The 14,876-nt window shown below is 47.7% G+C and overlaps 1 protein-coding gene across 1 annotated transcript in view; it reads right to left on the bottom strand.

Annotated features, from left to right (window-relative positions):
- CYFIP2 (cytoplasmic FMR1 interacting protein 2) overlaps nt 1-14,876 on the bottom strand; it is a 129,080-nt gene that overhangs the window by 33,937 nt on the left and 80,267 nt on the right. The window contains exons 24-26 of the mRNA XM_077780798.1: nt 4,884-5,027; nt 3,337-3,427; nt 1,908-2,038 (exon numbers count right to left, since the gene is read on the bottom strand). Coding sequence (XP_077636924.1) covers nt 1,908-2,038; nt 3,337-3,427; nt 4,884-5,027 — 366 coding nt within the window. The remainder of the gene's footprint in view (nt 1-1,907; nt 2,039-3,336; nt 3,428-4,883; nt 5,028-14,876) is intronic.

Here is a 14,876-nt window from a genome sequence, read left to right as displayed (position 1 = left end):
GGCCACTGAACCGTGTTCAAACCCTGTTACCATAAAGAGGAACACTTAGCTGTCTCAAGAGTGTATTTAAAGGGGTACAGGGAGGCAATTACTCCTTATGGAGGGAGAGCAAAACTGTTTGCGTTTCCAAGCCTCTCTGCAGGGAAGGGTCTGAGAGAACAGACAGAACATATCCTCATGGTAGAGGTGGGGACCTCTGGCACGGAGTGAACCAGCTCGCTCTGGATCACACAGACAGGTAGAGGCAGGAATCGCCAGGGTTCTTATTCCGAGCTTATTTCTCATCTCGCTCTACCTGTGTTCTGTCTCCTCCCTAGTGCCTTCCTTTCCCCCCCCCTCTCCGTGTGCCTCCTGCCTCCAGGGCGAACCCCGGGCTGCGCAGCTGCAAACAGCCTCAGTCTGTTTATGGCTGGTTCTTCTCCCAAGGCCAAAGGGCCTTTCCCCAAAGTGAATCAGACCCTCTGCCTCACTCCCCACCTCACAGCACTCCAATGGATTCCAACCCAGGTCTGCAGCCGCCTGCCTCTCCCTCCTCTGCTCCTATCTTGTCCCCTGCGCCTCTCCATTCCAGCTCATTCCAGGGTTCTTTCTCTTTCTTACAAATATCAAGCTCCACTCTCTCCGAAATCAGCATATCCCTCCCAACAACCATCAATCTCTATTCCATTTTCCTTTTTATGCCCTCACAGCACATACCATCCTCTGCAATCACAATCTTGGGTTGTCCACTTCTCCACTCATCCGCCTCCCTGGAGTAAGAATGGTCGTATCTTTTACCCAAGCTATTCACCCACAACCTAGAACTGCGGTCAGCAATGAGCGGGCTCTCCATACCCCTTTGCTGAATGAGTGCACGGATGCTGAGAGGTCTTCCCGCTGCCCCCGGAGGTGCTGCATCCTCAGAGCAACACCCCTCTCCCTTTCCGTCCACTACCCCCACGTCCGTGGCCCCGTGGCTAGAGGGCTGTGGACCCCCCACCCATAGAGGAGCCGGCAGCACAGAGCATTGGCAAGAATGGGAAGGAGGCAGGCAGCCTCTGTGACTAAGCCACAGGGCTGGTGGGGACTGCCGAACAGTCAGGCAGGTACGAGATGCACTGGTCTGTGTGGTCCTGGGGGGTGGGAGAATGGGGAGGCAAGCCTGTGCTCAGCGTGCTAACTACGGCCAGTTATTTAGTTCTGACTGTATGCACTTTGCATGTTTTCTCTCCTCTCAGCCTCTAAACTATCCTGCGGGTTAGAATGGCCACCTCCCGTGACACCAAATGAAGAGAGTGCTACGTGCTCTCTCCTCAGCCTGGACCACTATCCCTGGTTCTTCAGCAGGCCAAGTCCTGACCTTTGTCCCAGGTACCCCCTCAGAGAAGTCCCCCTTCTTTCCCCAGAACCACACCAGGTTCTGTTTCATGTTCCCAGGAAACCCTGTGCTCCTCCCTCCCTCCGAGCACCGCTGTAATGTAAACACAGCTTTTCTGCTGCATACTCAGCGTGAGTTCAGTGTGAGCCTCCCTGACACCGTCCCGGACACAAGGCAGGGAATGGCGACGGCTCCATCCCCCAGTGCAGTGCCCGGCCTGTGGCGGCCAAGCAGTTATTATTTGTTGAATGAGTAGATGGGAAACTAAGCCTCGGATGAGTTGCTGGGATCCTGCAGCTAGTGAAGGTGGGGCTGGGACAGGAACCCAGGTCTGTCTAACTCCAGGGCCTGCGTTCCTCCCAGGGTTCAAATGGTCGGAGCTGCCTGAGCGCAGAACGGATTTGTAGCGCGTGCCCCGCACGGGACAGGCATGGATCGACGCTGCAGGGCCTGCCAGGCAGGATACAGTGGGGGGGCCTCGAGTAGCTGGCTGGGCTGGGGGTCCCTTCCAGCCTGGAGATGCTCCAATTCCTTCGGGCTCAGGACTCACCAGAGCTTGCTCTATGAGCAGGCAGAACAGGATGGCGTTGCCCACCTCCCTCAGGCTCTGGAACACGTCTGTTTTGAGCTCTGCGTACTCAATGATGTCCTTCAGCTGGTGGTGGAAGAACTCGAGGATCCCTGCAAGATGAAGGCGGACGGTTAGTGGGCAGCTGACCCTGCTCAGGATGATGGGAAGGGCTAACAAAGCAACAGCCTAGACCTGGGTGGGACAGTGGAAAACCAGACCCCTGTCTCTACATGTGAGCCTTCTTTCAGGGCTCAGTACTAAAGAAAACTCAGGAGGCTGGCTCAAATCTTTTTTGGAACAAAACAAACATACACAGATACAGCATACACAGATACAGAGATCCTGGATCTCTCCCTGTCCCTCCAAAAAGTTGTCTGAATTCCTAATAATAGCAGGAATTAACATGTATTTATAAGGGCTAGGCATTGCGCTAAGCACTTTATCTACAACATCTCATTTAATAGTCACAACAGTACCATGAAGGGCACTATTACTTTTGTTTTTAGATGATGCGCAGAGAGGGTAAGTGGCATGCCCATAGTCACACAGCTAGTAATTGGGGTGGCTAGGACTGAAAACCAGAGCTTTTGAGGGCAATCCCTTTTCTTTCTTTCTTTTTTTAAGTTTAATTTTTGAGAGAGAGAGAGAGAGAGAGAGAGAGAGAGAACCCCAAGCAGGCTCCAGACTGTCAGCACAGCCCAATACAGGGCTCGAACTCATGAACTGTGAGATCATGACCTGAGCCAAAATCAAGAGTCAGATGTTTAACCTACTGAGCTACCCAGGTGCCCCCAGGCCCTTTTCTCTTCTGAATCACACACACACTCAGCACTTGACAGCGTGGTTTTTAGAAAACAACACCAGGTGCCAAACTCACAGTGTCCATCTTTCCCCATTCTCATTCCCCAGATTCAGGCCCTGTGCCATTCACTATTAGGAAGGAAAGAATGACTTCTCTGGCCAGAGGCAGAGGGGCAAAAACTCCTGTCTCCTGACTCACCTTAGAAATGTCACTTGTACTACCACCTACAGCACCTGCCTCCTCCAACGGGCAAATGGAGGAAGGGATCCTGGAGGTGCTGAGTTCAAAAGGCATTTATAAGCAAAGTGTAAATGCTGTCACAACTGCTGTCTTCCCAGGATCCTCGGCAGGCCTGTGAGGCAGGCCCAATAGGCATCCTTTACCTTCCCTGGGGAAGATGAGGCTATTGACCAGAGGGATTAAAAATGATTCAAGGCTATCTAGCTAATGGAGGAAATAGGATACAAACCCAGTGCTGGGCCAGCTTCTTGGCATGTTGGAGAAGCAAACCTTTCCAGGCAGATGGCCAGGGGCCCTTTCCCCCACGGGGTGGGCCTGGATTACTCTCCTATCACCACCCCCTGCCCCTGGCTCCCCATCACCAACCTGGGGAGCCATACTCGTGCCGGGGCAAGCGGCATATCTTGGGCATCACCTCGATCAGTGTCTTCACGTACTGGAGGATGGTTCCTTGGAGCTGACAAGAGAGGGCAACATGAGTGAATAATCCATGGCTGCCATCTACGTGCATCTCTGCACTGAAGGCTGGGCACCTGGGGTGTACAGGGTCCTGCTGTGGCTTGTGGGAAAGTGCTATGGACTGAATGTTTGTGTTCCCCTGAGGTTCATATATTGAAACCAACCCCCAATGTGATGGTGTGTGGAGACGGGGCCTTTGGGGGGTAATGATGTCTTGGGAGTGGAGCTTCATGATGGAATTAGAGCCCTTATAAGAAGAGACAAGAGACGGGTGAGTTCGCTCTCTGTCATGTAGGGTCACGGTGAGAAAGCAGGCATCTGAACACTAGGGAGAGGGCTCTCGCGAGAACCTGCTCCTGCTGGCACCCGGACCTTGGATGACCAGCCTCCAGAACTGTGAAAAACCAACATTTGTTGCTGAAGCCACCCAGTCTGTGTTATTTTGTTCTAGCAACCGGAGCTGCCTAAGCCAGTAAGGCACTGCTCCTTGAGAGGAGGGAGTGGGTTCTCCTAAAGGTGGGGCACAGGCCTATTCTCCTTTATAACAAAAAAAAATGGGCCTTTATGAGACAGAAAAGTGAGCTGTCTCATTAATTCCTTGGGAGTACAGTCTTCCAAGAGGGCAGTTTCAAGGCATGGGTCTTTCCTGGGATTGAGGTGCTTATGTGAGATCCAGATTAAGAGCTAAAATGTTATGGGCCAGGGAGCTGTAAAGGCAGACATTAGCAAATTTAAACACAGAAAATACGTAGCACATTCATCCCTCCTATGTCCAAGGCAGACATCTTTAACCCGTCACATTTTCCTGTTTAACTCTGGATTCAGCTTCATAATCTGTAACAACTCGCGGCTCCACACACCAGTTAGCAGAGGAGGGATGAGCAGGCGAATCCTGTTTCCTATTTCTGAGATGGCTACTCATTACTTCATCTACTTCTCGTCATCTCAAAATTTCAGGAAAATCTTGTTTAAATGTTTCAGCTTCACTTCAGTAGTGTCATGGGAAAGTGAATGGAGGTTCGGATGACCATACTTGGGGTGGATACAGAATTCTCTTGAGGCCAGTGCAGTATTGCAAGTGTTTAGCAAGAAATCCCAAGGGGAAGAAGCATGGTGATTGATTGGAGATGTCTGCCGTGAGCACAGGAGGGGAAAATGGCATGTGTGCCACGGATTTGTCATGTTCAAGTCTGAAAACACGGCATAGGTGGAGAATGTGAGCTATAATTAGTAGGCCCTAAAGGTCAAAATTAGGATTGCTGAGTTCATTTATCAAGTATGGTGAGTGAGCTCTGGGTCAGAACGTAGGAGGCAAAGCCATGAGGTCAGAAGGTCCAAAGTGTCACAGAATGCTACATAAGAAGAACCCAGGGACAAGGGCACAGGATTCCCCTGGTGATTCCTACAGACAGAGCTGAAGGCATGTCCCGGGACTCATCGAGGCCCTTTCTTACCAAACTCTTGACGATCTTCAGCAGTTCCTCCATGACCACGGCAATGCCCTGGTAACCCAGGAGTCTACAGATGGTCTTGAAATGGGGGGGCCCGACGAAGTTTCTGTAGGAGCTGTAGATGTGGCTGTAGGCAATGTTGAGAGGCTGGAAAACAGAGATTGCGGCAGAATAAGAGGCTGGGAAATAAAAGATGCCGGCATGAGTCCTGGAGAGAAATATTTTGCTGCCAAAAGGGATCTCTCATCTGTGATCTCACTGGGGACCCCTGTGAATATATCTGCAAGAAGATGGTCATGGGGAGACCATAGGATGGCACGGAGGCCACTAGATCAGCAGCAGTTCCCCAGCAGAGGAGAAGAGAGGGCTTCTAAGTGAGTACCTTTTTTTTACAGATGCTCCTGCCCCTCATAAGCCAGGACTCCGACAACTGAGCCATGGGGTGGGGGTACAACAGATGGTTTTGTTTTTCTAGGAATGTCTCTGGTCCTAGAAACTGGCTGGAAGAACCGTGTGGAAACTCAGTAGCGTCTCCCCGTTGTTTTCTACTCTTCGTTGTCTCCATTTATAACAGGGTGAGGTCTCAGGAACAGGCAATCCCGGGGGTCAGGACACACCTGTGCTGAACGCATGGGTGTCACCTACCCTTTTTGGAACCTCAGTTTCCTCATCTATGAAATTAGAGCATTGGATTAAATCAGTGGTTTCACAACTTTTCAAGTGGCAGTTCAAACAAGAGGTGTCATGGAGGCTAGTGTGTGAAACAGATAGACATAGAGTCACTCTTTTGGGCTGCTGGGTAGGGGGCCCAGAGCCCCGGACACTGACTGGCCACCTCCACTGCCCTCTGGACTCCAAGAGACACCTTCACTGCATTAGTGTATTTTGTTTAAGATCTCTTTCTGTCCGGGAATATGTGACCAAAATACAGGGCCCCCAACTGGTCTCACTCGGTTGGTGAGACTGTAGAGTTATTGTCAACTTTGTTTTTGACAAAGGCATTGTAGTACGCCTCATGCCAGGCTTTGTGAAGCTCTCCATGTGCATTCTTGATTAACCCTCACAACAGCCACATGGTTCTTAGCCCCGTTTCACAGATAAGGGGACTGAGGTTCAAGGGAGCTTGCTCAAGGTCGCACAGTCCTGAGGTAACTGAGCTGTGACCCAAATCCAGATAGATCTGATTCCAAAGCCCATGTCCTTCACCTCTCTATATAATGGTGGACTTTGGAGGCTGAGTACTATCAGAAACCATACCCAGTTTTTTAGATAAGGCATCACTTCAAAGTTTAGTTCTCAGTGTATTCTTCTACCTGGAAGTGTAAAAATCTTATACCCATGGAACATGCAAATATGTAAAAATCAGATCTGATATTTTATTAGCAGAAATTCTCCATTAGTTGGCTAATTAGAAATTCTACATGAATTAAATAGGAGCCGTAATGATGCTTTTGGAGGCCGTGAGCTTCTCAACTCCCTTTGGAACCACTGGAGGAAGATTTAATTATGTTCAGTCCAGGCTCTGCAGTAAGTATATTCTACCATTTTCCACACTGCACACAACAAGCATCACAATTACAGTACTCTCTAATAACAAGGATACATGAAGAACACCGTTGGAGTACCCACTGATAATTAGAATTCGTGAGGAATCAGAACACCCCTGCACCCAGCAGGATGAGTAATATAATAGCTTGTTCAGTAAGGTAATGCCTACATATGGCAAGGCTTGGAACGTGAGGAGGAACAGTATTCAGCACGGATGTGCTGTCACAGAAAATTCTACTGGAACCTGGGGGAGGAATATCTTTTATGTAGTTACTAGAGATTTCGAAATGTTATGAAGCAGGAATGGTTTATGTAGGGAGGGAAATATAACTGATTGGAAAGCATGATGTTCACCAAAGTCAATGATCAATAAACACTGGAAGTATTTGTATGAATGGTTGAGTTTGATTCAGCCAACCACGGAACCAGCCTGGGCCACATAATTTCCTGTGTAAAAACCATTTTAGTGACTCCATAACAGGCTACTCTGTCCACCAAGGCTGGGACAGGGTGAGGTGAGGGAGGCACTCATTTTCCTGAGTCAGTGCATCTTAGCTCTGGCCCTATTATCAAAGCACTACTCTGTCTTCTCTTGTTTCCAGCCTAGGGATAAGGAGTACACAGCAAACACCAAACAAATCATGGATGACCTCTGGTGAGGAAGGAGATTGATGAGAAAGGGGCAGGAGAGAATCCTCTAGGTGATGGAAGTGCCCTACATGCCGCTTGGGTTGCTGGCTATACCGATGTATACATTTGTCAAAACTCATGAAACTATATGTATACTTATGGTCTGTGGATGCTATGGACTGAATGGTTGTATCCCTTCAAAATTCATATGCTGAAACCCTACCCCCACTTGTGATGGAGAGACCTTTGAAAGGTAATTACAGTTATGAGGGTGGAGTCCTCACAAGTGGGATTAATGACCTTGTAAGAAGACAAATGATGAATTTTGTTATGTCTTTCTTTTCTCTCTCTCTTTCCTTCCTTCCTTCCTTCCTTCCTTCCTTCCTTCCTTCCTTCCTTCCTTCCTTCCTTCCTTCTCTTTCTGTTCTCCATCATGTGGGATACAGTGAGAAGTCTCTGCAAACCAGCAAGTGGGTCTGCGCCAGACACCTGATCTGCCAATACCATGGTCTCAGACTTCCCAGCCTCTAGGCAATAAATAAATGAGCACACCACCCAGTTTATTGCAACCTGAACTAATTAAGACTGCATCTCTACTGTATATGGTTATAACTCGATATAAACATAAAAAAAAAAACATTGGGCTGATTTACTTTCCAATGTTTGTTTTCAAAGATTAAAAAACAAACCATGATTTGAATTTTCTCCTGAAAAGGGCTGCAGCTCAAGCCTGCGTGGGAACAAGGAAATGGTGACCTGGCTGTGCTAGGGACATCTGACAGAGCCCAATGACTTCTAGAACCACCTTCTCATCTTCCCACCCATACCAGGCACTCAAGACCTCTCCTCTGAACCCAGTAAAGCTCTGAGCATTTCTCCTTTATCCCTTTTTCAAATATCTTATGAAAGGAATTTCTGAGCAGCAGGGAGCTTTCAAATGGATATCCCTGATGGGTGCAAAAGCAATCAACTACTTTTTTTTTCCCCCCTGTCTGATTCTCTTTTTCTTCCTGCTTTGTCTGATTCTAGAGGATGGACTCTGGGGTGGGTGTACCTGAGTTTAAATCCTAGGTCCACAAATTTACTAGCTAGATGATTCTGAGCAAATGACTTACACTCTCTGGGCCGTGATTTTCCCTAAGTAAAGATAATAATGTGAACTCCAATAGGGTTGTTGGAAGTTTAAACGAGGCAATATATATAAGGTACTATGCACGGTGCCTGGCACGCTGGAAGCACTCACCGCGAGAACCACCATTAATATTACTTTGTTTGATAATTTGGTAAGGAAAGACTAAGAAAATACAGCTCCTTGGTCAAAGGTCCTGCAGCAGCTTTGATTGCATGGTTGCAGTCATGACTCTCTGAATGTGGAGAGGGGAATGCACACAACAGAGTGCAATTTTACATGGCACACTGTATATCCCACATGAGGTTATAGCTGAGACTAGCTGGTGGAACACATCAAACATGCAGATTTTGCTCAAAATTTACAACACTATAAAAATGGGAGCTGTCCAGCAACAGGCCGCTCCAAGTGTCCTGGTGAGGCTGCAAAACACAGCGTGGCTAGAAGGGAGCCCTGCCTGAGCCTGGGGGTAGACAGGTGTGCTCCTTCTGAGCTCCCAGCTGCAGTGCTGCCTTCCTGGGCATTCCTCCTCAGCATCCTCGACCTGCACTCCCAACTCAAGTACCAAGCGCCCTCAGTACTCATGGCAAATGCAAATAAAAACAGATTCAGGGAGATGTTCAGCAGCCTCTCCAGTTCTAGTCAGAGAAGGAGAATAATCCTGAAATTGTTTTACCATACACAGGGGTGTAAAGAATTCCCTCACAGACCCGCTCAGTACACACATGAGGCCTCTTGTTGACCTTCCCACATTATTCTTGGGTTCTGGTCTAGACCAGAAATTTAGGCCTCAGGTGATGGCCCAAGCTCAGGAAGGATCAGCATGAAATGAGCAGAATTCAAGTCCTCCTAAGTGAATAGAATCAGCTCCCCTCATTCCCCTCCACCCCCAAAATACACCACACCCATGCAGGAGGAAACACACACACACACACACACATGCTGCAAAGTGCATGCACACCCCCCCCCCCCAGAGGGCACCCATCTGACCTGCTGGCTCAATAGGAGGCTGGGCCCTATTGAGAAAATGTGGGAATATGGGAGCCTGGCCATTTTCTGAGGTTTGGCAAAGAAAAACAGGAAGGCAACATGACTTGAGACATTGGAAACTTGCTACATACCTCTTACACTGAACCAGTCCTGCCACCTCAGGTAACAACCAGCTCACCTGCCTTAGAAACTCATTACGTATCCTATTTAGGATGCCTCACTGGTTTAAATCCATACTGCACAAAACAGCTAACTTTATGAGATCTCAAGAAGTAAACAATCCTGATTCAGAAATTAGAACCATATTTTTAATACATCTTTAATAAAGATGTGCATTATTTTTTCCTTAAAGTCAAGACAGTATTTTAAGGAAGAGAGAAAATAAGGCGAGTTTGATTTGGCAGAAGTTGGGCCCCGTACTATTATTAATATGGACTTTTAAAAAAAAATGTAAAATGTACACGCAACCTAAGAGCTACCATTTTCACCATTTTTAAGTGTTGTATAAGGCCTCTACCTCTCACGGACAGTAAACGTGGCCAGCCACTCCAATCAATGAGGCCTATTTATTTGGCAAACTGAATTTGCAAGCAATTTGCATCTCTGCTTTCGGGAATCACAATCACTGTTTTCGGAGATCTCAAGAGGAGTTAAAACTGTTTCTAATTTTCCTGTCTTAGTTATGATTTCCCTAATGTTCCTTGAGCAATCTGAATCCCATCAGCCCAGGGACACAACATGACTCCCCAATTCAGGTGGAGGGCTCAGCTCAGCTCTCTGAAGTCCCCGCAGGGCAAGGAAGACTGGGGAGACGAATAAAACAGCAACACGCTTCTGGTTGGGAGGGCCCACAGGCTACGAATAGTTAAAGGACTGATAAGTCCCGAGTTAAAGGTTCAAGTCCATCCGTAAGAATGGCTGACATTTCTGTCTGTCTCATCTTGATGTGTAGTGAGCCGCAGGCAGGCTGAGTCTCCAACGTCTGGGTTGTTTCCTGGGCTTCTCAGCTCAGATGTTGAAAAATCCAAGGTAGCTGCTATAGAGGCCTCCAGAATCAGAGCTCCTCCCTTTTTTGTCTCATGAATAAAGACAAGAGGAGAAGGCAAGAGGGAGAACAGGAATGGAACTTCCTGTTTGGTGATTTCATACCAGTGCTATAATACTTAGAGATGTTAAGATTTGGGAAGAAGCCAATGTCCTTGCTTTTTAAATAACCTGTACCAATGTGATGATACATAAGTGTATACTGTTCCTCAGCTTATGAATAATTCCTTCTTATATAAAATATACCCAGGTATATTCGTTTTCTGTGGCAGCTGTAACAAAGTACCACAAATCTGGTAAAACAGCAGAAATATATTCTCTTAAGGACAGATACCATATGTTTGCACATATAGGAGGATTAGGAGGAACTTAATGGAAGACCATGGGGGAGGAGAAGGGGAAAAATAGTGGGGGAGAGGGAGGGAGGCAAACCATGAGAGACTCTTGAATGCTGAGAACAAACTGAGGGCTGATGGGGGTGGGGAGAGGGCAAGGGGGGTGATGGGCATGGAGAAGGCCACTTGTGGCGATGAGCACTGGGTGTTATATGGAAACCAACTTGACAATAAACTATTTAAGAAAAAAAAAAAAAGAAATATATTCTCTTACAGTTCTTCAAGACATAACCCAAAATCAGAGTGACGAAGCTAAGGTCAAGGTGTGGGCAGGACCACATCCCCTCCAGAGGCTGGGGGAGGATCCATCCCTTGCCTCTTCCAGCTTCTGGTGCCTTCCAGCATTCTGCAGGTTGTGGCCTCCTCCCTCCAATCTCTCGAGGTGCTCCTCTTCTGTTTGTGTGTAACCTCCCTCTGCCTCCCTCTTATAAGGGCACTTGGGATAGCATTTCAGACCCATCCTGATACTCTAGGATAATCACCCATCTCATGGTCCATCTCATGTAGATGAATCACATCTACAAAGCCTTTATTTCAAATGCAGTGATATTTCCAGGTGGCAGGATTAGGACCTGATATCTTTGGGGGCCATCATCAGCCTCCTACACCATGTAAGGCAGGTACAATCACTCCCACTTAGCAGAGGAGGAATCTAAGTGAAGTGAAATACAAGATGATATTCAACTGTGTGTACCAATTGCCAAAATAACAAAAAATTTCTTCTGGACTGGTAGATCAATAATATTGTGTAGCTGGGGGGCGGTGCCATGCAGCCACAAGAGCCGGGGAAGCCTCGAGAGTGAGGGCAGCCATGGCAAAGCCAGTGGCAGTGCCGGTGGGGTTGTCAGTGGGGCTGATACAGATTCCGCTGGGCAGGCTACGAGGGATGCTGGCACCACGGGATGGACCCAGCTGAGATGTGACCAGCTGGATGCAGCAAAGCACCAGGTACTAGGTCTTAAGGACATGATGTAACGGAAAAAGCGTTGCAAGAGAATGATGAATTTCCCGGAGGTCAAATCATGGCTCAGACAGGGGCGTCATTCAGCGAGTGACAACCACACCAAACACAAGGTCACACCAACAATTTCTAAAGACTGAAAAATTATTGGGAAATTACTGGTATAATTTAAGGGCTGATTTGTGTGACAGTCTATGTCACTTGGGGGGCAGTTTTATGATAGACTCTACATAATTTACTTGACTTAGAGAATAGTATGTTTAAAATTTAGGCTCATCTACTAATTTCAATCATCGGCCCCATTGTTAAACATCTTTCCCATTTAACATCACCCTTCACCCTAAGTGACAGAGCTCTTGGTCAGGGGTACATGGACTCTAGACTTCAGGGCAGGGGACCTCAGAAGAGGAAAAGCACTTACTGAGTGCATCTCTCCAGATGTATTTAATGGTTTCCCTGCTTCTGTGGCTACATTCAGGTGGCTGGATGTTCTCTCTGAGATCTTTTAGCTCCTTGTCTGTTCCCATCACTCTGGAATCCACCAAACTATGAAGTTCTGTCTCTACTTCTCAAGAGAAGCTAAGCAAAGGGAAGCGCTCCTGTTGACAACTGCTGACTAAAGCATGAGGCAAGCGCAAGAGCAGCGCATCAGGAAGGATGGCCAGGAGCTCCGGCTCTAGGGACCCAGAACAGGAGACGGCTTGGCTCTGCCAAACCTCACTTCATGATGATGCTCAAGTTAATTAACCCCTCTGAGCCTCAGTTTCCCCCTTTGTACAATGGTGATAAGAGGCCTACCTCAAAGAGTTGTCACCTGTGTAAAGTGATAAAGCACATGTAAAATGCACCAAAATGTTCTCAGGGGTTATTTCTGAGTTGTATGGATTTGACTGATGTCTTTGAGCCTTTCTGTATTCTTTAATTTATGTATAATGCGCATCTATCTATTTAAAATAAAACTGTTTTAAGGAGGAGGAAGGAAGGAAGGAAGGAAGGAAGGAAGGAAGGAAGGAAGGAAGGAAGGAAGGATCGATCATCGAGAGTGCAAACCTTGCCCATATCAGTCCTTGGATGAAGAAGCTACAGTCAACTCAGGAAATGGCTCTGACCCATGGACCTTTTCTTCTGAATAGTAACCACTCTTCCTAAGCCCGGCCCTTACAGAGATGAGTTCATCACACTGCTCCAATGCTATAAGACAGGTATGCTTGATATCCACATCTTATAGAAGAGTTAACCAAGGTATAGAAAAATGAGAGAATCTGTCAAGGCGACACAAGCAGAATTCAACCCAGCCTTGGAGTTTTAGGGCCTGCACCCTGAATGACTACCTTGTCCTGGGTGCCAGCCAGCTTTGGGACTGGGGAATGCCCTCACATCACCCTTTTGGTGCCACCTTCACGGAGGGCACAGGGACCCCACTCTGTCTGGTTTCCTTTAGTAGTGATTTACTAATAGTGTAAACCAATCAGGGCCATGCTGGCCTCCCTGAAGGTGGAGAAAGAGCGAGTGTGGCTGGGATGTGATCTCCTGAGGTCAGTGTCTCCAGAAGATGTATCTCATGCCCCAAGGGCTGTGTTGGCTCCTCCGGATGCTGCTGGTAGATGGCGATGGCCAAAGGGGCAGGACGCACCCAGGACTCAGAGCTGGGGCTCTGCTTTCCACTGCTGGCTCTGCCTCTCATCAGTTGTAAGGCCTGAGGAGTGCCATCCCTCCTTGGGATCTGTGAAACAGGAAGGCTTCTATGCCTCACTCCCATCCTCTGAGTGTCTCAACTTCTCAAATAAGAAGCTCAGTGTTAAAAATGGCATCCAGGAGCATTAAAAATAAATTCCCATTTTCTGTGGCAAAGGCTTGAGCTCTGTCTCATCACTCTACAGGCCTCCTAAGTCTGGTATTTTTATTTCCCTCAAAATAACCTTTTCAAAAGGCACCTGCAAACTACCACAGTGGCTTTTCTGTGGAGAGGACACTTTTATGTTCTGCAGGGAGTCGCCATTAGCACACGTTACAGCAGGGTTCAGACAGGCCCCTGGGAAGACCTATGCCATGGGAAAGCCACAGAGCAAGTGTCTAATCAAGGGACATCCCGGGACTCCAAGCCTCACAGAGACCCTTGGCCAGGGGAGGGTCTGTGACTCACCGGGAAACTCTTCACAACGTTTTGATTATCACTCACGTGGATCACAAGGAGAGTTTCATGGCTTCTCTTGGATACTTTGGCCAAGAACCAAGAAGAGAAAAAAACTGACTTTTAAAAGCACATAATTTGTGTAAAATAATTCAGGTCTAAATCTGCCTGAGCTGGAGCTGCTATCACAAATTTCCACAAACTTGGTGGCTTAGGATGACAGAACTTGATTCCCTTTATATAGCAGATGTGCTCTGTGCTCGCCACCATAGAGTGTTGGCAACAAATTCTTTCGAGGTTGAGGGGACCAGAAAGGGGTGGAATCACAGAGGCAGGCAGAGCTTTGTGGGAAATGGAAGCAGAGTCAGGGTTCTGCAAAGAAAAGGAACTTTGGGGATCATCCAATCCAGGAATAGTAAACAGTTTCCATGTCTGGTCTCAACTCCCACTGATGGGCTGGGAAGCAGTTTCTTGGGATGCCTGTGTTTCTAAGTCCAACTGGAAGGAGTGTTGTATTAGTTTCCTAGAGCCATTGTGACAAATGATCACAAGCGTGGTGCCTCAACACTGTGATATTCTACAGTTCTGGAGGCCAGAAGCCTGAAATCAAGGTGCTGGCAGGACCACACGCCCTCTGAAGATGCTAGGGAAGACTCCATTCTTGCATCTTCCAGCCCCTGGCAGTGCCTGGAACTCTCTGGTTCTGGTGACATCAGTGCAGCCTGTGCCCCTGTCTTCACAGGCTTCTCCCCTTGTGCCCTTCTGTGTACATCTTCCTCTCCTTTCTCTTATAAAGACACCAGTCACTGGATGCAGCGGTCCCCCTAAATCTAGGATGGTATCATTTCAAGATCCTTACCTAATTTAACTCTACCCAAACCCTATTTCCAAATAAGGTCACCCCTTGAGGTTCTGGGTAGACTCAAATCAACCCTGCACATGTGCTGTGATGGTTTAGCAAGACGGACGCAGGTTCAGGACTGGGCAGCGGGTAGAATTCCTGCTTTCTGTCTGCCATCCCCATCCAGCCCAAGCCTACAGCTTTACAGATGATAGAACTGAGGCCCAGAGAATAAGAGAGTCTTGACCAGTGTCATGTGACTAGAGACTGCCACAGGTGACAAGAATAAAGAAAGAAGATGATATAGAGGTGGGGTAGGAGGTGGGG

The sequence above is a fragment of the Crocuta crocuta genome, unplaced genomic scaffold (assembly GCF_008692635.1).
Source record: "Crocuta crocuta isolate KB4526 unplaced genomic scaffold, BGI_CrCroc_1.0 scaffold343, whole genome shotgun sequence".
Lineage (NCBI taxonomy): Eukaryota > Metazoa > Chordata > Mammalia > Carnivora > Hyaenidae > Crocuta > Crocuta crocuta.
This window is presented reverse-complemented; position numbering and strand designations above follow the sequence as displayed.